The 24,242-nt window shown below is 44.4% G+C and overlaps 1 protein-coding gene across 1 annotated transcript; it reads right to left on the reverse strand.

The window, feature by feature from the left end:
- Positions 1-473: 473 nt before the first annotated feature.
- Positions 474-24,007, reverse strand: LOC8042631. The gene is made up of 8 exons (XM_040207388.2): positions 23,873-24,007; positions 23,357-23,402; positions 21,459-21,513; positions 16,611-16,911; positions 13,599-13,838; positions 10,598-10,876; positions 6,666-6,986; positions 474-614 (listed from the first exon to the last, which is right to left on the reverse strand). The coding sequence occupies exons 1-8, from the start codon at positions 24,005-24,007 to the stop codon at positions 474-476; spliced, it is 1,518 nt and encodes a 505-aa protein (XP_040063322.2).
- Between the last annotated feature and the right edge of the window lie 235 nt (positions 24,008-24,242).

Genomic DNA, 24,242 nt, shown 5'->3' on the forward strand with positions numbered 1-24,242 from the left:
AATTGCCTAGGTACTTGTAGCCTAGTAGGGAAGGGCGGTTAACTTTTTACCGCGATTAAAGTTAACCGCGTCTTGGAGCATGTGGGCCCCGGTGGTTTCAATGCAATCCAGTCCCTAACTAACTTGTATGGACGTTTCGACAGCTGAAAATTATTCTGCCCCATGGAGCATTGAATCAGTACTGTACAACCTGTACCCTGGGGTCATCACGTGCGTACGGCAGTAGTGATAGACAGGTGGACATAGGCGCGATGCTCATTCAGATCGGAACGGGAAAAGACGGGGATGAAACCTAGGAACGAGGTTGAGTTCTACAGCTTGAGCTTGCGCTCCACGGGCTTCAAAAATCTCAAAGAGATTTTTTGCAGTATACAATTTTACAACTAGTTTATAGGTGGTGCGAACCCCTTTATTGTACCTTGTCTCTTACAAACACGTTTTATGCCGAAAAGGAAACAGAAAAGGTGGTGCTTCTACTCGAGTATTTTGCGAACTTGAACGCTGAAGAGTTCGACGTTCTTGGTGATGACCCGCACCTGATTCTCGAAGGCAGTGAAGGCCGACTGCATCGCTTCCAGCACTTGTTGGCCCGTCTCGTTTACCCACGAAGCCACCTACGGGGGCCATTTGGGAGAGAACAAAAACGGTTCATTTAGTGCTGCGCTTTTCCAGAGCGAAAAACCACAAAACCTGCTCGCTAAGGTGTGCCAGGCGCGACTTGGTAGCGATCATCTGTTTGTGCTCTCAAGCGTAATTACCAGTATACCGAGAAGAATACGTTGGAAAACAGGTGGCATGCTACTTGTGTTAGATTGTTAGGATAACCGAGAAGTGTATACTGTTTTGTCGGTAAACGCCGAAGGGTGCTCGTCGCCATAGAGATAGAGGATTCCTCGTACCCTGAATCAGCCAGAGATCTCTTGATCGTAAAAAATAAAAGGCCCAGAAGATTAGTCAACTTTCTGAAAATAATTTTTTGTTCAGCGTGAGAATTGTCCCATTATTTGTTTCACGCAAAACTAGATGATGTAAAGATATCATCAAGGTCTGATAGAAGTTGGTAGGAATTCCTTGAAAAGCATCCTCGTGGAGTTGCGACAACAGCGTGGCATTGCTGGGAATGTAATTTTCGGGTTGTATTTTATTATGAATAAAGTATTGGAATTTAAGATGCATTTGTGACTAAATCAGCTTTACAAAATGTTTTGAAAAGCTTCTGATTCTAATATCATGACGCAAGTTTTATAAGCCCCATGAGAAAGTTGACCTGAACTTAAAATACATTTTCGTTTTCGATGTTCGACAATGTTACTTCCAATCAATTTTATTGCCGAAGTAGCAATCTTATTTTTACATCTGGGGTAAACTTTATTTAGCAGATGCAAAACTATATAAACAATATGAATTTGAAAAAAAAAATGAAAGCCGTTTACAACTCCCTGTAACGCCGAATTAGAGCGCGGCTCTTGAGGAGGAGGAGGGGAAGGTACAGAGAGAGGGCTATGCCCCTCCTCCTCTCCTGCTCGCCCCCATTGAGGGGAAAGTTTTCTGCTAAATTTAGCGGGGAAAGTTTTCTGCTAGATTTAGCGGGAAATTTTTTCAGCGGGCAAATATTTTTCTCTAAATGTAGCCGGGAAAAATTTTCGCTAGATTTAGTGGGGAAAATTTTCCGCTAGACAACGGGGAAATTTTCCGGTAGGTTTAGCGGGAAAATTTTTTCCGTTAAATTTAGCGGGGAAAATTTCATGCTAAATTTAGTGGGGAAAATATTCCGCAAACTTTAGCGGGGCAAAATATCCGCTAGATTTAGCGGGGAAAATTTTCTATCAAATTTAGCTGGGCAATTTTGTCGCTAGATTAAGCGGGCAAAATTTCCCGCTAGGTGGAAATTTTTCCGCTAAATTGAACGCGGAAATTTTTCCGCTCAATTTAGCGGGGAAAATTTTCCGCTAAATGCAGCGGAGGCGTTTACCCATCATGCGCCGCGCAGTTACGCCGACGGCGACGGCGACGGCGACGCCGACGCCGCTCAAGCCGGAAATGGGCGCCTAAGAGCTGCGCTCTAAAAAGCTTTTGCAGATAATAAGATACTTCTCATCGAATAGCTCTCTCTTGTTGTATATTTTAAGAATAGTAATTACATTTGTATTTTATAGTATTAAGATACAGTCTTGGAAGTAGTTCGCCTATCACAGGTTCTGGATTTTGATTTGTTACAGTATGTAAAGTCTTTTACAAGAAACGACAAACACAACAGTCATGATGCACATTTTGCGGGGACAAGATGGAGTTAAAATGTCGTCGTGCCTTTATTATGATGTGGTTTTGACGCGTGTTTCAAAATAAAGACCACAAAAAGGGTGTCAAAACCACGTGATATATGATAAGCACGTAGAGCTCCCCGCATGCGTTTCGCGGTAAAGATGGCGGTTGCATAAGCTGCCGCGGCGACGGCAGAGTAGGAAGTCTTCCCTATATAAAAACAGGTTATGGTACAGTGAATTTACCTTTCTTTCGTCAATCATTTGGTATAAACCCCTTTGCTGTTTACAAACATGAACTGCCACTTGCGTCCCAGGCAGCTTTCGGTCGCACTGTCTTTGCAAGCCTGTTGAGCTTGCTTATGTCACCAGTGCTAGAAAGCATAGATGCTGCACGGACAACAAAGCTGGAGATTCAACGAGGGCCTTCGGCTGTACAATTTAATGTCTTGGAGGAGGCAAGTTAGCTTACAAGACTACTCAAAACATTTGAACTACTCTCACACTGCCTCAATCTTTTGGCGTTCACCTGGTTGTTAGCGTTTTATCTACATCTTAAGCAGCGGTGTTAAGGTGACTTTTGTTCACTATTTTTATAAACCTGAAGTTCTCTTCGTCATCAAAGAATGAAGCACTATTTGGTGGCGTTTGCAATACAAAGGGTCTAGAGTGCAGTGGGCATTCGTTGCTTGTGATACCACATCTTAGCTGTCCAACCACCTTCACTGCGTGGATTGGAGCCTTACTTTTTTAGATTTTGCAAATGCATTTGACAAAGCCCCGCATCACCTCCTGCTATTTAAAAAAAAAATAAAGGCTTTGAAAGCAGCTTACTAACGTGGCTTGAAGGCTTCCTAACTAATCGCCAGCAATTTATTTGCGCCCACAACGTGGACTGTCCTTGTGACCCGGTCCTCTCAGGCATACGCCAAGCAACCGTTATTGGGCCTCTGCTCTTCTTGTTTATATTAACAATTTACCTAACTGCGTATTATCTTCGATCTATTTGTTCACCGATGATTGTGTCCTTTTTCGTGAAATAACCCCTGATAATGACGCACTTGCGCTCCAGACAGAGATTAAAGCTATATCTACTTGATGTAACACGTGGCGGGTGGCCCTAAATGTCAGCAAGTGATAATTTATGCGTATGCTTCGTAGTACGTGGTTTGGCTAACCTGCCTTCTTATCAACTTAAGGGTGTTTCCCTATAATCTGTCAAGTCATACAATTATTAGGGCGTTCATATCACATCTGATCTTAGCTGGGAAACTCACATTGATGTTATTACTAGCAAAGCTTAAAGCATGTTCGGCTACTTAAAACGTAATTTCTACTCAACCTCTACCTCCACTAAGTTTTTTCTTACAAATCTGTTGTTCGTTCACAACTAGAGGACGCCTCTTCAATATGGAATGCTTACATGGAAATTCTCGTAAATTAATTAGAAATTACACGAAGTAAATTAGCTCGTTTTATTTATTCCAACTATCAACGTACCGGTGTATCTTCAATGAAATCTAACTTGTGTATTCCACTTCTAAAATTGCGTCGCAAAATTAGACCAATTTGCTTTTTTACAAAATTTACCTTCACGCAACTTTGCACAGTACACCACTCATCGTATAAAGGAATTCATCTGACATCTGACCTGTCATGGACCACTCATATAACAACTGTCATCGCCGATGCTAACCGAACTCTCGGATTTCTTCGCCGTAACCTCAGGCAAGCTACATCCCCCGTAAAACAACTAGCTTATACTACCTTGGTCAGAACTAAACTAGAATTCGCTTCTTCCATATGGTCACCGTGGCAGGCATACCTAACTAACAACCTGGAATCCGTTCAAAGCAGGGCCCTCCGTTTTATTTATTCCGACTATTCCCCTTACGCAAGCATATCAGGACTTCGCCAATCAGCTAACCTTGACACTCTTTCTCACCGCCGCAGGGTGTCTCGTCTTTCTCTTCTTCATCGGATCTTTTCTTACAACAGTCATCTCAGACAAAGTTTGTTATCACCTCCTTACCGCATTTTCCCTCGTCTCGACCATTCTTGTAAACTCCGTCCGATTTCATCGTCAACCGTCACTCACCAAATGTCTACTTTACCATTGGCCATTGACGACTGGAACTCACTGCCTGATGTAATTGTTTCCTTATCTGATACTAAGAAATTTGCTGCAGCCATTAGCTTGTTTTTTCTAACCCATAACTAGATTACAGCGTGTTTTTGTAGATAAATAGTTTTGTTACTTGTTTGTATTTTTAAGTGTTCACTCCCTTGTATAATGCCCCTGGGCCTTCAAGGAATAATAAATGATGATGATGATGATGATGATGATGATCTCCCCTTCCTATAGACCTTTTCCGCTTACTCTCGCCGCCGACCGCCAAGTATGCATATCCGGTATGGACGACGAAAAAATGTTCAAAACATTTTAACCTGCAAATAGTAAAAAAATTAGAGGGAAGACAAAACGAGTATGGGTGACGGTTACGCTTATCTCCTAAATGCATTCTATTGGCGTGGCGATGGCAAATCAATGTTTTCGCCTATACTGGAAGTGATGATATTTCAAGATGGCGGCGCACTTTCGAGAAAGGTCTATATATCGTCGCGCTTGGATCAGCATCGTAAAGTAGGCGTTATATCATGCAATACTAATCCCTTTTTTTTATTATTTCACCCCATGCACCACTAATGACTGGAACCACCTTCCATTTCAAGTTCGAACAATTCCTTATTATGATTTTTTTCATACCGCCGCAAGTAATATAATTGACTAACCATTCTATAGGTATTGTGTCGCACTGTGTATTAATTGGAACCATCTTTTTACTTCCCAGTTTTTTTTTTTTTTCTGTTGACGTACCACTCTAACCTTAAATGCCTAGCGGCCCCTAGGGTATGTGGAATATACATTACCACTCGTGCAGCAAGCTTAATAAAGACGCCCTTATATATATATATATATATATATATATATATATATATATCGTAAAAAGGAGGTAAATGCTTTAAAACGTATTTATTGGACGACGTTCCGAGCGGGTACCGCTCTTGATCTGGTCCTAAAGTCCTAATATATATATATATATATATATATATATATATATATATATATATAGATATATATATAGATATAGATATATATAGATATAAGGCGTTTTCATTAAGCTTTACAGATTTGTTTGAAAAAGGCGTGAAAGTTAAACTTAAACGGTTTGTGCAGATGAGTTATACGGCCAGGGGGACATTATGTGAGTGGCTAATGTTTCGATAACTCTGCTAATTAATTAAAATTCGTCAGTTAAGTTTTAATTAGAGCAAATGGACATATGGTTCCAATTAAAAAAAAAACTTAATGAAAGTCATCGAAAGCCACTAAATCCACTCTTTTTAGGACGGCTTGAAGCTCGTGGGAAATTCGGGGGCGCGCCAAAGTCACCACTCGTGCAGCAAGCAAAGCTAGCAGTGGCGGAACGCGATGATAATCTAATCATCCGTGTTTTGCCACTGCTAGCTTTGCGCTTGCTACACGAGTGGTAACTCTGGCGCGCCCCCGAATTTCCCACGAGCTTCAAGTCGTCCCAAAAAGAGTGGATTTAGCAGTTTTCGATTATGCTGAGCATTTTTCTAATGAAAACCATGATTCATTTTACGATTTAAAAGGTTAATTAAGGAAGTTGGGTTAATTATCCGACCTATCGCAAAGATTAGCCACCCACATAAAGTCCCCCTGGCCGTATAACTCACCTGAAGAAACCAGATAAGTGTAACTTTCAAGGCTTTTTTTTTTTTAACAAATCTGTAAAGCTTAAAAAAAAGAGTATTTTAATATTATTTGAAATGTTTTCTAGCGTGTTCCTGGGGATTACGATGTCGACATAGTCCCGGAGTACAAGCTGATGATAGTCGAATTCAGCTTATGGACACGACACGAGCTCACTGTAGGCGCTAGACGGAGGCTAGATGAGAAACATTGCCTCAGAACACATCGGGGTCGCAGCTCGTGTTCAGTTGTTGCAGAGACGGGAACAACCGAACTCGAGTACTCGTAGTAAAGTATTCTAGTACACTGTACCCGTAGTATGCAAATAAAAGCGCCTACATTCCCTGAGGCTCCCAGCGAGAAGGCAGGTGTCGAATAAACGTATGCCGATAATGATGTCCTGAGCTTTGCCAACTCAAGCACTTAGCTATGATCAACATCAGCTGGATAAAATGGGATCAAAATTACGAAACATCTTGTTTGGACTGCAAGTTGAGAGAGTGAAGGCGGCTGCGGCTTATTTCTCTCCAGTTTGTTCTAAAACGAGCAGTGCGCGAGAAAAGAAAAAGCTAGTAAGATTGCGTTGTGTAGATTATAAATGATTGGGCTCATTCCGACATCCGAACCTGATCAAGATCGCCGCCGCGTTCGCCATGGCTGTTGCGGTCCTCCGAAGCCAGGGCGACCTTCAGGTGACTGACGATCGAGCCGTAGGTTCTGGCCCACTCCTCAGTGACTGCCTTGTGGAGCGGCGAAACGAGGTCCATGTAGAAGCGAAGGCCCTGACCGATGCACGCGGGGTCCTCGCCCAGGCCCATCGTGTACAGGGCCCGATTGGCGCCCAGGTTGGTACACTGCTCGTGCACATTCTCCAGGTAGGTGGACCAGGTGCGGCGCACCTCGTCCTCCAGCTGGCCGCTGTCGTAGCTCAGCTGCCGGAGCTTGAACTGCGCGGACAGTTTCGGACGGGTGCTCGAGAAAGCGGCCTTCTGGCGAATGGAAAGCTGAAAATTTCACTTCTCGCCAAGTTGGCCCGTGGAACAAAGAATAATAAGTTATAGTCAAAGTTGACCACTATTCTTAGAATGTTGTCATTAATAAAGAATAGAAATTACAATATCTATCGTGAAGCTTGATGTAAGGCTGTGTTGTACGTCGATTAAGAATGTTTCGCCTATGTACTGGACTACTGGTGAACCTTGATGGATAGTTATTCGGTGAATCGGTGCGATGCTGAGGCTGATAGAATTGCAAAATTGGCTTGTTTCGCAAAGGTTCAAATGCTGATAATGGTAGTGGTGGAAGTAACGGGGAGAGCAAACAAAACGTATATTTCATGATGTCAATTTGCCTGCTACTAAGTAGTGTAAAGTAATTGAAGGTTATAGTATGTGCTATTCGCTTATTTGATTCAAATATAAAAAAAAATAATACTTGGAAGGAAATGCTTTCTTGTGTTTTTGTTAGCAACTCTGCCGCTATTGATGACGTGCGCGATCGAAAGTGTCGCTGTGGTCGGCCTTCGACGATTGGCCAAATGCTGACTACAATGTCAGCAAAGAATTTTTCATCAACGGAAACAAGAGGAAGGTAAGAATTCACATTTTGACGGTGTTGGCAGTGCTGCTTTGAGAGCGGACTGATTTCAAGCTTCCGCCATGCTAATTACAAACACCATCGAACTTGTTGTTTGCAAGGTGATGACGTCACGAGAGGGAACCACGGGAGGGCGCCACCGAAGTATCTCGCCGCTAATAGTCGGTGACCGGTCAAGAAGAAAGTGGGAAGTTCTCACACCTCTTTCCACTATAGTAGAGCAAACGCTGGAGAGAAGGTCGCCTCCTCTCCAGCCTTCTTTCCTGGAAGTGGAGAGGGTTGGGAAGAGCTTCCACGTCCTTCTTGACCTGTCGCCGACTATAGATGATTGTGTTTTGTATTTTCAAGCATAATTATGCCTACAAAAAAACACTTTTGCAGGGTTGTCCTTTGAATTGTACGTCCCAGGGGAACATGTGCTTTTCAAGTGATTACATTATGTCTGATTATTGACAACTATTATGCACATAATATCCTTATTTATGTGTAAGCGTTTTAACTATTAACACGTAAAAAAAAGTGTCAGCAGTTAGTACAATAATTAATTGATTGGTGGGTCAACCCTTGGAGTGCCTGCTTTTTTCCCGCCTGTCCAACACGAATGTTGGTGCCATGCAGAAAAACTGTAGCTTGTTTTATGAAGCATGTTGTATTTGTTTAACGAAGACACACTGATCTATGGTCTCAAAGTTAATTGATATCTACGTGACTCTGACCTAGGATATTGTTTCTCGAATTATTGTTTCTGAGACAAGGTACCATGCAAAGTGGCACCCTGGCCGCGCACCCATGGGTGCGAGGCTGAGGTGCCTTAAAAAAGGTGCCTTAACCGAGTAGCCTTAACGGAGTGGTCTTAACCGAATTCCGAGATTGTTTGGAACCTTCGTATTGAGTTTATTACTAAATTAGTTTAGTACTAACTTTTACATCTTAGTGTTTGCCATAAGGCGCGACGTTGAACGACAGATTTCGATTTTTCTGGAACAAAAGGAGCAAACCGAAACGGAAGTTTTTTATGCAAACTTTCTATGAGCCACTCACAGAAAACGGCATTGCTCTACAGCTAAAAATAAAATCTACACACCAATTGAGCAAAGGAAAACGAAGCTGTAACTTGCATGGCAGCGCGCCCGAGGATACTCGGAAGTGGCACTCAAAGGGTTAATTCAGTAATTTTATAGCCGTTATATAAACAAAATTAGGGGATATTATAAAGGTACTGATGTAGTAAATAAATTTTTAATAATATTTTTAATATAAAGCTTTACCGTTTATATATATATATATATATATATATATATATATATATATATATATGAACGAATATGTGCAGATGAATGAACCGTACTTAATCCAATGAATCAAAGAATCAAAGTTTCCAGGAACCCGCTGAAAGCCAAAAATTGGCGGAGCCAGGATATACATACATACATATATATATATATATATATATATATATATATATATATACATAAAGGAAGCTTAAACATAAGCAGAGACCCTACCGTGATGCAACGTTCCGGACCCTGACACACACATGCACATTCGAAGTGGCTTACAGTTATCATTCGCTTGGGCATAGTTTATCATTCTCTAGGGAAGGGAATCGCACATGCCATTTTAAACTTTGTGAAACATATATATACCTTTTCCACAAGGGCGCCGCCTTCTCGAATGTCGTCACTTCCAGTATGGGCGAAAACATCGTTTTCCCGAAGCCTCACCAATAGAAAGCATTTAGGATATAAGCGGAACCGTCACCCATTCTTATTTGGCCTACCCTCTATTTTTTATTTTTTTTTTTAATATTTGCGAGTTGAAATGGTATTCTTTCTTCGTCCATGCCGGATATGCCGACCCTGTGGCTGGGGACGAGGGCAGACGGGAAGGCATGTAGTCTGTTGCAACGTCACATCTGCTAGAGAAACTTCGCCCCTAATAGACCGACCTCACCAGCCAGTTTTGTTACGCTACCTCTATAGCCATGCATTGTGGGAAGTGTAGTTTTTCTGCACACGCAACAACGCCACCGCAGGTCTCCGCGAACACAACACGAGAGGGCACGTGCTGTCTCATGAACTGTCGCCCCCCACCTGTCAGCTACAGATATAATGGAATCACGCATACGTTGAACCTTTCGTAAGATAGCCTTTTTTTAAAATATTTTTCATGAGAAAAATGTTCTCCTCAATAAAAACTTGCCATTTTTCGACATTATAAAATGGGACACCGCGAAACAAGGGCTTCTGTAACTAGGCGCAGTAGCTTGGAAATTAACATTTTATAGTCTATACCCAGATCGATGATGTTTGGCACCTGACACTAAGAATCAGAGTCGCTGGTGCACACGCCCTCTATTGTGTGGATCAAGTTTCGTGTCTTATGGGCGGAGTCTCATTCCGACTCGAGTAATTTATAGTGTCGCGGAGTAGCGTTGACAGCATTAGCCTAGCCGCAGCGGGCACAGCTATGAATGCCAATAAGTACAAAGGATTGACAGAAACTTCTTCCGGTATTACCATTCACGTAGTACGCCACTCGCTTTTGCACAGTCTATGCTTGAAGTCACGCCAAATTGTGCGCTGCCTTCAGAATAACGCACAGCTGCGTGCCAACGGGCTTCCTTGAAAACATAAGCTTCTGATACGTGCTATTCTCAGCTGTTCTAAACTCGCTAAAAAAATGAGAACGGCAGGGGCGGCTCCTTCAAATGCTCGGAATGCACCACGCGCGCGTTGCCTTCTGTCATGCTTTGTCCAAGCATGCGCCCTCGAGGCTAACGAGATGAAGAAGCGATATTGAAGGTAGAAAGATCGCGATGGAGACGGGTCAGCCGCGGACCTTCTCACCGTTCTCATTCTGCCAGTGATTATGTTTTTACAAAGCGAACAAACGCTTGCGTGCTCGGCTGTGAAGGTTTGACACAGGGCTTTGTTTCTGCAACCATTGCAATGGCGCATACCTCCTCCTGGATAGAGAAGATGGCCCTGTAGACCGTGTTTCCAGTCTCGAAGACGAACAAGGTCATGAGCGATGAGACGTCTCCCGTCAGCTGCTCGTCCACGAAGATGTTGAGCAGGTTCGGGTGGAGCAGGGCCGGGCGGCGCGCCGGGAACTTGACGCTGCGCGCCCACTGCCACAGCCCGATTTCGCGGTCCATGCGCTCGTGCACCTCGATGGAGGCGCGCAGCAGGAACACCTGGGCCTCTTGCAGGCGGGACTGCCAGTTGTGAGACAGGCCCTGGTAGGCGCCGAGGCGCCGGTCATCCGTAGTTAAAAGGGTGCGGAAACGAAATATTTACACTTATTAATGCGAAATCATTAACTGCCCCATGGAGCGAGCCGACGTCATCAGCTTTGAAGCCGCGCCACACGGCACCTAAAGTCCTTTCTTCCAGTGAAGCCGGCTCCCAGCTTCGAAACCGCGCGAAACGCCTAGCCAGACGGGCACCTAGCTTCCCCGATCCCAAAGGAGCGGAGTGAAGCTGATGGATTTCGGCTTCAGTCCCATTGGCTGGCACGCGTCATAGATTCAAGGAAGGAGGCTCCCATTGGCCGCTGCGAGTCAATTTCAACGACCACCACCCCAAGGCGCTGAGTGTCTGCGCCTTCAGCGCGTGGGTAACACGAAGCGTCCAAGGTCAGAGCGGCGGAGAGCGCGCAATATGCCGTCGACGCAAATACGCCGCGGACGAAATAAAGGAGCGGAAGAATACGCCTCGCAAGTGGGCTCATTTTCGTCTTCTGCGCATGAAAAAGGAAGTAGCGGTGACGTCAGAACGCCGAGCCCTGATTGGCTGATCGTGACCCCCTATTGAGCGTCGTCTGCTCCTTTGCAACGTCGTCTGCTCGCAACATCGTCTGCGTCTGTCTTACCTTTCCTGCGACTTTCGGAGCGAACTCGACTTATAACTCGAGCGGTACGTTGTTTTCGTCTAACAACTAGCAGACGCGCATCAAGGAGGGAAGTCAAAGGACTCACTGGCGAGGTGTCCCGGGGCGCCGAGGTTTGTTTGCTTAGTGTCCGCAAGCTCCCTCCCAAATACTTTTTACCTCCATTCGTGTGCGGCGAGACCCCTCACTCTTTAACGGCGCCGGCGGGTTGGCGCAGTTAAAGTCGTCTGCTTTACGTCTGCTAGTCAAAGCGATGGCTGCTTTACCTTTCCTGCGTCTGTCGGAGATTCGCCGCTTTTTCACCAGCGAGAGTCACCGTTGCCTCGGGAAACAAGGAGATAACAAGAGGAAGAAATTGACCTCTTAATCTTAGTATAACACGGGAAGGGTTCACAAGGGTCGCGCGGGCATATTCCATTCAGCACGTCAGCCGGTCGTGGGCAGACGGTCGCCGAGTCGCGGAGTGCCTGCTAGGCCTAACTGCCCAGCTCGTTTGGTCGCGTTCGGTGGAATCGTCGCCGTTGGAGCTTTTCCCCGGTGTCTGTGGATCCAGCGTTCTTGTTCGTCGTGCTCTGTTTCAAGTAATTTTTACTTTTTTTTTGCTGCTTGAAGTCAGGACGCGTGAGAAACTCACGTAGAAAAATAAACGTCCGTGGGTCGTCGCGACCGCGACGCTGTCGGCCATGCTGACTTGATCGTAAGAAGTGCGTAAGACAGCTTCGGAGCTGTCGTAGGATTTCGCCGTAACCTGCGCAAAACTTACGAAAATTTCGTTTCGTGAATACGAATTTGTTCTTAAGTTTTGTCTTACGCACATTTTTGGCATAAGATCGTTTCGTGAATCTGGCCTCTGCACTTCCGAAAGTAGCAGGAAACGTAAGACAGACGCAGACGACGATGCGAGCAGACGACGTTGCAAAGAAGCAGACGACGCTCAGATAGGGGGGCTCGATCTGCCAATCAGGGCTCGGCGTTCTGACGTCACCGCTACCCCCTGCGCAAGGAGCAGACGAACTTGCCCTCCGCATAGCATGCGTGCTTTCGCATTCACAACTCATAGAAAGTGCTTAAATGTACCTCGAGCTTTTTTATTTGTTCAGATGTGGTCCTTTTTGTGCCGACAGCCCAGAAAAACTAGTCTAGACTAGTGTTTCTAGGCTGACAGCAGAAACACCGTGAAAACTAATTTTAACACGAATTAACAGATTTCAAAATTGCGCTGGCGGTCTGTGAAGCTCCGCAGGAATGCCGGCACGTCATGAGTATCTAAGAAGCAGCGCCAGTTCGCGGCAGTATGGTTCGCTCGTAGAGCTACTTAGTCTTGAGTGGGACTTGGAGGAGAACGCTAACGAGTTTACACCGTTGTATGCACCATTTCATTATTTACAAGTTCTCAGCCCAGCGTGCAATTTTCTCAGCACAGCACGCGGATGTTCGTCGCTTCGGAAAGCGAGCAATTCACAAGCTGTACGCCCGAACGCTGAAAATGGAAACGGCCACGGGCCCTTTCTTTGGAAAGGTCTAATCGCGGCGAGAATTCTGTGTATCACCGCCTGGTGGAATTGTTTCACAAGTCAGAGTGAGGGCACTTCAACTTCCTCTGCTGGTGTAAACACATGCAATGCCAAGTTTCTATGCACTATGAAATTTAAAACAAATAAAAACGTTGGCTGATGATCGGCAAAACACCCGAAATATATAGAGCCTATTGAAATTAAAAAAACACTGCCTAAACATTAATTCCAGAGGTCTATTAGGATTCATAGATTCAAGAGGAAGCATGTTGTTGTAAATGAGTGAGATGTTTCCCCTTTGGTTCTTTGGTTGCTTCATATATACATACATATCTATATAAAAAGCAACCAAGGTGAAGCCTTGGTTGGTTCGAAGGTAGATATTGCCTCGAGAAATTGAAAACAATAGCTACGTGACGCAAACTACCGAATTATTCGACAAGTTCCGCCATAGGGATCCATCCATCCGGTGCGAGCCGAAATTTTGAGACATTTAATTTATGTGAAGGCGCAGTACCACGTTTTCGGGTGCTAGGACGGGGGAAAATGGTTCACCTGGCACCGATTCAGGAAGCGGAGGAAGTGCTTGGACAGGTAGAGCTCGCTCTTCCACCAGCTGTCCCGCAGCTTGAGGCAGGCCGACACGATCCTGCAGAAGAGGTACTGCTCGGACAGGCCCGCGGGAACCGTGACGTCGGGCTCTGCCATGTCCAACAGCGCGCACGATGCACAGGACATGGCCACGCGGCGCAGCTGACTCGCCGAGGCCTCCGCAGTGTCCGCGTACAACTGCACCTGCATGGCGTGAAAGAAACTCGCCTCAGAGAGATCGTGCCATAAACCATCAACCTGGAACCGGTGGATCGGACGCCGCTAGCGCCCAGTAGGCTCGCAGAATTTCCTTGAAGCCTGCGCAGGCGTAGTGATGGCGCGCTTTACCAATCGTAAGTTATTTAAGGGATATCAAGAAACAATGATGTCGCACGCTGTACTCCTATCGGGGACACATTTTATCTCAAATCCGCAATCTTTATTCGCATAATCGCCACTCCAACAAGCTGCATGTAATTTTCTCTCCAAAGTTTTACATTTCGGCCGCCAGACCGCGCCAGTTTTTGCTGCGCTCTTGGATACGCTTTCGCGACCCCGCTTCTGCCCTTCACTCCCTTCTCGCTGCTAGGCGTCGAGCCCCCTCTGGAGTTGCGAATAGCCACCCCCCAGCTCCCACTCGGAAGTCTTCGAGTTAATTCTGCCACGGCATGCTGTCTAAATACAAATGATGGGTCTACCTTTAAATTGTTATGCCAACTTGAATGGGCCATTCCATCTCAAACAACCCAGGCATCGCGCTCGTCCATTTCCGATTTTTAAAAGGAAATTCATAGCTTTTTGCCTTAAGGCCCATATTCTTATCCTAAAAGATTTTCGCCGAAATTTCTTTTTATGGCGTGTGCGTGGTTTGAATTTCTTAAAATGGGCGTAAAACTAGGCATCATTCAATGATTGAGTGAAAATAAGATATTCTTCGAAACGCTTCATAATTTATTTTATAAAATTCGAACGGCTTTTTGCTTGCTATCTTATGATGATTATGCAATTTTTCTTATTAAACTATATATTTTTAAAAGTTCAACAAAATGCACAAAAGTAACGCTTTTCTCAATTTTATATTTCATTATCGCTTAGTCCCTGGCTATTAATTTTCTTTTAAAAGCCCTGTAGATGTATTACAAATGAAAAATAATTGAAGCTATATAACAAAATACTTCACAGGAAAAAACATACTAAAATTGTCAAAAAAAGTCTCTTTTGCAGCCTAAGTAGCCGTCTATTCAACTCTGAGGTGGTCACAGTAAGAATTTGAAACATAATGACCTTGTAAGAATAGTTTATTGTATTTCACTTCTGAAAATTTAATCAAAATATTTTTTGTCAAAATCGATAAAAAGTATTGAAGTTGAGCTTCCGTGTCCCAACCAGGTCGTTTTAATATCGCCTACTCACGGGCTTTTTTGCTGTTGTTTACGTGTGTCCTGACACTGACAAGGGGGACAAATTGCGATGTGAAACAAGTGACCTGCTGAGGGATATGCTGCCTGGAGCTCTAAAAAAACAAACAGCAGATGTGACGAGCCGTGCTAGATCACGAGAGGACTCCGCCACAGACGACCGTTGCAATTGCAGATATCGGAAAGTCAGGGAAGCAGAAGCAAGCCTTTTCTTATGAATATCTAAACACCATGCCAATATTTACACGTCTTTAGCCGAGCGTGCGATCTACTCAGCCCAGCACGAGCATGTTCGACACTTCGGAAAGCGAACGAATCACGCCATACGGACAAACCGTGAAAATGGAACAGGAGAGGAGCCCTTTTTTTTGGAAAGGTCTATAAGACAACACAATTTTTCTGCACCTACCTGTGGTAGATACTCCGCTCAAGAAAAGCAATTGTGTGTTTCCTCGGCTACAATGTCGACAGTGGCGTTCTGTAGGGTGAAGAGAAACTTAGAGGTCAGACTGCGTTGCGACGTGGGATCACAAAATTAATATTTAGTTTATTCAATTTAGACATAAACAATTTTGATAAAACTTTCAGAAATGAATGAAAATGAACTCTTCTTATGAAGCCGTTATGTTTCGTATTTTTACTTGGACCACCTCAGGGTAGAACAGACGGCTGTCTAAGCAGCAAATCAAACTTTTACAAATTTAGGTGTTTTTTTTTTCTGTGCAGTATTTTATTGTACGGCTTCAAACATTTTTTTTTATTGGTAACACATCTACTGGGCTTCCAACCAAAAACAAAAAAAAAGTTTTAATTGCCAGGCGCAAAGCGATAAAAAAAATTAAAAATGTTATAATTTTTGTGTTTTGTCGATTAAAAAATATATTTACAATAAAATAGCATAATTGCATAATTATCGCAGCATAGCAAGCTCAAAGTCGTTCAAATTATAAAAAAAAACGAATTGTGAAGCATTTAGAAAAAACTTTGATTTTGATTTAGTTATTGATTGATGCCCGTAGCTTTACCCCCCTCTTAAAAATTCTAACCATGCTCACGACATAAAAAGAAAAATTGACGAAATTATTTTAGGAAAAGGTTAACGACATGAAAGCAAAAAGCCATAATCTTTTTTTTTAATCGGAATTGGGCGAGCGCGACGTTTGGAACGTTTGAGATGGAATGACCCAATTGCAAGTGCTGCCATATTCCAAAACGGCATCTTTGGAAAAAAAAAAAAAAAAAACTTTGGATGCTTTCTTGCCAGGGAGAGTGCAAGCCCACTAAGATGATAAACTGGCCACCTTTTTTAATGACTGAACTGATTCAAGGACGACTTAAAATTGATGTCACGGTCGCGTCTCGGGGCAGTAAGGACCCTAGAGCTCGTGGGAAGCGTAAGCCAACTCTACTCGCCCAGATGAAAACTGGGCCCGCTTCACTGATACCGCGGAGTTCAACGAATGACTTTCTTTGTCACCTCTGTTAATAATAAAACCGGCCTCAGCCATTAGATGACCCTGCCCGCAAGGGACATTCCCGGTGTCCTTCTCACTCTCACCTGAATCCTCCTGGCAGGCTCTAGTTCCGCCGATTCCGAGCGGACATGACTCAACTTGTTGGCCATGGCCGCCCCCAGGGAGTCAATGTGCTTGATCATGGCCTGGTAGACCCGCATCGCGTGCTCAGAGTACGCCTGCACCAGGGCCACGTCCAGAGGCTCTCGTGGCGCCCGTTCTGCACCGTCGCCCTCGCGGCGCTCTTCCCGGCCGTCGGCGCGTGTCATGCGGGCCAAGAAGTCCTGCAGGAACTTGTGCGCGAAGTAGTTGTCCATGGCGTGGTAGCTGCTCCGGTCGTCCAAGCTGTTCCGCATTAAGACAGGAATACACGTTGGTGAAAGGAGGTCGCGGGAAGAAAGCTACCGCCACGAAGGTTAACCCTCTTTCGCGTGGGCAATTAGGTAGTTGTTGTAGATCTTTCCAATAACCCCGACGTTTCCCAGTAACGATATCCGACAATAGTACAATCCGTGCGCAAAGGCGTCGACGGAGTATTGGTATTGTTATCGGGGTTATCAGAGAGATCTACCAAAACTCCCTAAATTTGCGCTCGGACGTCAGCTGGACTTTTTTTTGGCGCTAAATTTTGCAACTTTCGATAAAGCCGTATAAAATTTAGTTTTCTTGATCATATCATTTATTTTCTTGATAAAATGTGGACAAAAATTATTTGACTGGAGCAACACAAAATCTGCGGGAGTGGCCCCTTCCCCGAATCTCCAAAGAGAAATAATGTCACCATTGGAGTCAACACGAAAACAGCATTTTTCTGACGTCTTAAAAAAAAGAAAAAAAGACAGCATCCCTCTACGCTTTTTTTTTATTTTTTTTATTTTTTCAAGATTGGTGCACGCAAGACTTAGAGCTTCGTATAATGCGCTTCATATACAACTTAGACAACCAGAGCTTCATCAGAACTTAGACAATCAGCGCTTCACACACAACTTGGATAATCGTGCTGATAGAATTGTTACAAGAATTTGTGATTTGATAGATTGAATCATTAAACTTAAATCACCAGTGAGCTAAATACCTCCGATTCAGATACAAAATGCCTCCGTCTCAGACTCTTGCATAATATTTTTTACAATTATTGCAATGTGTGAGTCTATATATATTTCCGTAGACTCCTCAAAGTTGATACAGTTCTAAAATAATGCGTTCATTAAAATGCATTCAACAGTTACTTTGTTCCAAGTTTTATTGGTGAACAAGATACTTCATGACACTGTGAAAACATAATTGTTAAAGCTGTATTTTGAAAGGGTGAATCGTACGTCTAAGCTTTTTTTTTTTTAAATAATGTATACTTTTTAGTTTTATATCGCCATGTATTACCATAGCCTCCTCTATATTCACAAACTCTGGCAGTTCGACGACGGAGCCATAGAGTGCCCGGTTGAAGATTTGGAGCGCGAGGATCTGGTAGCAGAGAGAATTTCTCGGGAAAGCTGGTAGTGAGCGCACAGCTTTTGCAGCGACGATGGCAAGCGAGGAACGCGATGAGCACGAGCGGACATTCCATCGCTGTTTCGTGTTTCGGCGTCTCGCCCCAGCGGGGCGCCCGTTATATGACTCTCCTCTCCCCCGTTGCCTGCCGCTCTCCCTTTTCACTCTCGGCGGTCGCGTCTCATGGCGATCTGCCAAGTTTTGTCAGTATAGGGGAGGCTATGACATTACATATATATATATATAAGGGTTACATTTATTATCTTTCTTCAATTTTACCATGTTGTGTCTGTGTAGCCTCTTTCACTGTAACGCCTCTTCAGACGATGCATTTACTGTACGAAATCACTGCATAAATGAATGCGCTTTGGCGCGTTGAACGTCGAAACATTTTAGGTGGAGCGTCTCGTGCAGTTACTATGTTGCTCCTGGCAATGGAGCGGCATCGATCCTGAGGAGCCCAGCACAATGAAACTCGAAATTTGAGTCGTCTAAATAGATACAAAATGTTTCATCTCAGCTGCATTTTATGTTTAATTTTTGCCATGAAATTTTAAAGCAAAGCTTCCATCCTGTAAGAACTGACAAATAGATGCTCAAACGTTTAAACGCCGGGCGCTGACACAAATGCACTAGTTGGTTCGAGCGCCTGGTTTTTAAATTCTACTGGTACGAACAAAGATTTTTTTTTTCTCTTTACCGCTTTCTTTTTCTTTCTTTTTACCGAAAGTTTCAGCGCCCTAAGCAAACGTGAGATTGGGTTGCATGCCAGAAAGAGCGGGAGGGTCAATGATATTCTTGGCAGAGGACGCAGCAAGACACTGTACGTATATAGTCGTTTCAATATTCCTGTGTTTGCCAGTGATTACCCTACCTAGGGCGGTGTACAACTCCTCCCCCCCTCCACACACAGACATACACACTAATTTTTCTGAGGGCACCCCCTAAAAAAAGTTTCCCCTGAATGCCAAAAAGAAAACGAATAATCTTTTTCGTGAAGACCGTTTTTTTTTTTTAAGCGTGTTGGCTCAAAAGTGGTTCCTATATGGAGCTAACGTCACAGCGACATCAGAACACGAGCAGTTTCATCGCATCTCTTCAGCGCAGCTTAGCTCCTTGACTGCTCCTCTCATTGATGTGAAGGAGAACAACGAAGAGGTTTGCCCATTCTCACGCACCGCGTTAATACAACTACTAGTATATAAAAAAATGAAAGACATGTACAACCCCCTGTAATGCCGAATTAGAGCACAGCTCTTGAGGAGAAGGAAGGGAGGGTACGGAGGGGACGGTATACCCCTCCTCCTCCTCATCCGCACCTTCTCATCTACTCCTCCCGTGCTCCTCGCCTCCTCCCTCTCCCTCGTCCTCCTCCCTCTTAATCAGCTTTCTTCCTCATCCTCCTCCCTCCTCGCCCTCCTCCTCCCCCGTCCCCCTCCTCCCTCCGTCCTCCTGCGCGGTGCATTGTGAAAAACGTCCCGTAATGCAACGCGCGCGTCACCCCGGTGCGTTACGGGACTTTTCCCATAATGCACCGCGCGGATACGCCGACGGTGACCAATCATGCTCATTAAATGAACTGTGATCCTGCGCTTTTCTCTGTGCCCGATTGGTTTAACTCGTCACAGCAAACGCACAAAGGCAGCGAGCGCCGTGGAGATACATGTTTGGCACTTCTGGACTGGCTCAGACGGACTGTAGCGCCGGATGCGGTCAAAAGTCCCGTAGCGAGCGTCTCGGATCGCATGCATCGCCTGGGTTTTATCTCAAAGTGGAAAGCTCTGATACGCATCTTCCGCGCGTCTAAACAGTGTTGAGCATACATGTATTGGACTGTTCGCTGCGTCTTTAGTTATGCTCTTGGCGTGATGTGAACAGATGCATAGCCGAGTGTTTTTCATTTCTGTCCGCGTGTACTTATATGTACTGGTGCGGCGGTGTATGGTTGTTCTTTTACAGCGAAGCTGTATATGACTCGTTCGGCAGACTATTCCGTGTCGGTGTCCCCACGAAAAAAAAAAAAAAAAAAAAAAACAATCTTCAACGATTTAAGCAACAAGTACATATTACGCATACAACATAGAGCGCAGCATTCGTTTCAATAAAGAACAAGCGCGAAACAAGCATGCGAACAACATAATTGGTGATAGGGCGCTCCTTACAACAATGCAATGCACGTAGCGCTCAACGCATACGTTTCACGGTAAAGATTAGTGTTGCGCAAGCTGCCGCGGCGACGGCAACTTGCGACGTGGGGAATTGACGTCACTAGCCTTTCATACATAAAACGCTTTGGTACAGTGCATTTGCTTTTCCTTCGTCAACCCTTAGGTATAGTGCAGTGGGCAATCGTTGCAGGTGATAACACAGCTTCGCTGGTCAACCCCCTTCGCAGCGAGGCTTGGAGCCCCGACTTTCTATTTGTCTAGGGTCGCTTTATTTCTAGTCTTTTGGTGCACACTTGCTCGTTATTGCTTTACCTTTCCCCCTGTCTCACTGTTTTCCTTCGTAAGTTTAAACATTATCTGGCGTAGCACATACAACAAAAGGTTCGCTCTAAGGCTAAGAAAATTAATATTTGTTTCTAAACAAATACAAAGTTATTTTATAAGCGTGTGTCACATTTTTAATTAATAGGAAATACCTACAAAGTTTATTTAGAACTTTTGATCAATGTGGCACCAGAGGTTGTACTTCATATCGTCGTCTTCTATCTTACGTTAGAAGGCAGGGCGTAACTACGATTTATTAATATTTATCGCCACTATTTTATACCTAAAGATAACCTTTTCTGATATGTGTTCGCATGGCAAAAATAAAGCATTGACTTTCTAGGGCGATTCCTCGAAATAGAAGAACGTTTTCGTGCTGGCAGACTCTTCTCCACTCGAATATATATCCGTCACTGACATTCATTGCGGTATCAGAGTAGTGGTAGAGTGACTGTCATTGTCTGACGTTGCTTTTTGCGTTACTTCATGCTTTCTGAAGGAAATGACGTATTTTTAATTAAATGTATAAACTGCCATGTGGAATGTAGTTGTCTACAAACTCTGTCGGGCACCACGTTTGCATTCCTGACCCCACGCAAAAAAAAAAAAAAAAAAAAAAATTGGCGGGAAGGGAGGGAAGTGAATAAAGGAAAAAAAAGTGCTTTCGTGCCTTCTCCTTCCCCTCTCCCCCCTCCTTCCCTCTCAAACCCCTCAAAATTAAGACGCCCCCCCCCCCCCTTTCTATTAATTCATGGGAAAACCCCTTGTTTGTCCCTGTCTTAGGCCAACATATATCGGGGTGTTTATATATTATTATTGAAGTTGCGATATATTTTAGAGATCGGTCTTAAATGTGGCCATTGTAATGCTTACATATATCTCACATCCTGAGAAGAGAAAATCACTCACCTCTCGTCTGATTCAAGGTAGCTGTCATCCTCATCACTGTCCTCGCTCTGGTCAGCTGGACGGAGCACAAATATAAAAAAAGAAGAGCTGTTTATTTTATGGCACAACAGGTACAATTGTGACCAGGGACTCAATGGAAAGCTGCTACTTGGCAGCTTGACGCGTTCCAATATCCCTGAAGCTTGCCTCATTCTTCGGTACGACAACAGCATACACTCATGTACAATCAAAATGTAGCTGCGATATAGTTATAAAACAGAACCATAAGTCCCGCGACTGATTGATGGGCTTTGATTACTGTTTGTCCATATAGTTAAGTACAAGCTGTGCATGCCGGCTCAGCAGCCTGCTGAAAAATGAGACGTGACCACAGCAGAGAAAATTGGGACGTGGCCACACACAATCACGCCGCACACTAACCATGCAACCATTGTGTCAGGTGAAGTCCCGCGACACCGAAATATTTATCTGAGAATGGAAAAAATCGTAAGGGTTCAGGCGAGCTGGTGAATATTAACCATGTTGAATTAACCTGAGACTGGGGTAGAGAACAAACATCAAAACGTAGAAGGGACAGAAAATAGACAGGACGACGTCTCAGGTTAATTCAACATGGTTAATCTGAGAATGTTTCCCGCAAATGTTTAGTCGATAAATTTCCCCGCTAACGTTAGAGGTAAAATGCCCCCCCCCCCCCCCCCCCCCCCCCAACAATTTGACGGCCTAACTTTCCCCGTAACTGCAGCAAAAACGTTTTTTTTTTTTTAATTAGCAGATAAACTTTTTAACCACGGCAATTCTGCAAAGGGAAACACACCCGGGGATCTCCAGCGAAACCTAGGTAATAATAATTCTGCTCGTAAAAATTTATACAAGCTTGATCATGCTGACAAAGACCGGGAAGTAGCCCATTTGCCGATCCCGAACCATGACATCGCGTAATTCAATTTCCCCTTAAAATTTTGCTAGGATATTAATGTCACGTGACGTGACTCGATGTCTAAGCTGTGACCTCAAATTCCCAGCTAAATTTGGCGGGGAAATTAACGTCGCGTGATTAGGGGTCGAATGACGTGGTCCCGTGACGTGACATAAACTTCTCCACTGTATATTTCGGGGAAATGTCGTTCGAACGCTGCGCGTGGACGCTTTGTGTGAGCGTTGCCTAGTTTTCAAAGAAAGTGACTGATAAAGCACATGCTGTGTTAAAAATTTCCGGCCGTTGACCTTCACGAAATGCACCACATTCATTCACCGCATACAATATATACAAATACCCCCCCCCCCCCAAAAAAAAAAAATATATATATATATATATATTTATATATAAATAACAAATGAAAAAAAAATTCTAAAACGTTTGTTTTCTTTTTTGGTGGAAGGGAGGGGGGTTGTTAAAAAAGAAAACATTTTCGCTGAGACATGAAGTTGGTGTTTTGACATTACAAGCATGACGTTACACATGCTAATATTATGTGCTCGTGTCATGCTCATCCCATGCTCATGTCCATTATACATAGTGCATTTTAGGCCGCGACTTTTTTTTTAGTAGCTCTTTGCGTAGCCTGCATGCGGTGAATGCTCAAAAGATGTTATTTGAGAAAGTAAACACACGAATATTTTCGTAGTCATAATTTAAGAAAAAATGTGAAAAAAAATAGAATTTAGTGGGTGTATCTATCTATCTAAGTTTCTTGCTTAGCGGCACCAGGGGAAGGGCCATAATTTGAAAAACTTGATGACACACACACAAACACACGCACGCACGCGCACTCGCGCAGACGCGCGCACACACGCACACACACACAAAACACACGCACACACACACACACACACACACCAGCTTTTTGATTTTGGAACATCTAGGCACATATTTTATACTTCATGCAGTCACTCACCTTCGGGAGAAGTGCCCTGGGTCACGGTGTCCACGCGCTCCGAGTGCTGGGTGGCACCTGTAATAGCGACGTGGGAATGAAACCTTACACTGTTTCCAGGCAAACTCTTTCGGAACTTCCGTCTATTCAAAACCCATAAGCAAAAAAAAAAAAAAAAAGAACAATAAGATTGCATTTAATAACTTTAACAAATGCTACAACTGGAAGTTTTTGGCTGCGAAAACACAATATAAGGTACGCATACATTTTAAATGGCCATACTAACCTAAAGTACAAACTTAAACTTCGACCTGGTTTGTTGAAGAGATGCGAGTAAATAAGGGGTCATTCATAGCTCCAAAGACACGCAACCTGTGCAATTCGAATACAGTTTGAAACAGACCTCCGATAGCGATTGCGAACCCGTGGAAAATTTCTTCTGAGCGTGTGTTTCAAGCTCTTTCTTAACTTGCACGGGTTGCGCGTCTTTTGGAGATGTGAGGCCTCCGTTGAAACGGCCCCGTGCTCGAGCTCAACCTCTCGGCGCGTACCAGGGGTTCCGACGCAGGGCCGGTTGATCTCCGCAAAGTCCCCGCACACGGCTCCGTCCCGCATCTTCAAGGGCTCGAAGCTCATCTGCCCCATGGTCTCGCTGATCAGCTTCTCCTCCATCCTCCCTGTGTCCGGGTCCCCGTGCACTACTGGAAGTCGGAAGGAAATGTGTGGACACTTCTACTATACTTACTGTCATTACGAGAAGGGAAGGCGGGCATCTCTATCCGATGCCTGGCCCTTAGCACGCGCTCGTTCCCTGTCGCCGTACTTTGGATGCGCAGGTACGCTAGAGCTTTACTAGGGAGCGATACGGTACCATGGGCACTCCGGTACGCACTGCGCACGTGCGAGC

This window comes from Ixodes scapularis, unplaced genomic scaffold (assembly GCF_016920785.2).
Source record: "Ixodes scapularis isolate PalLabHiFi unplaced genomic scaffold, ASM1692078v2 PGA_scaffold1__304_contigs__length_218370807, whole genome shotgun sequence".
NCBI classification, from domain to species: Eukaryota; Metazoa; Arthropoda; class Arachnida; order Ixodida; family Ixodidae; genus Ixodes; species Ixodes scapularis.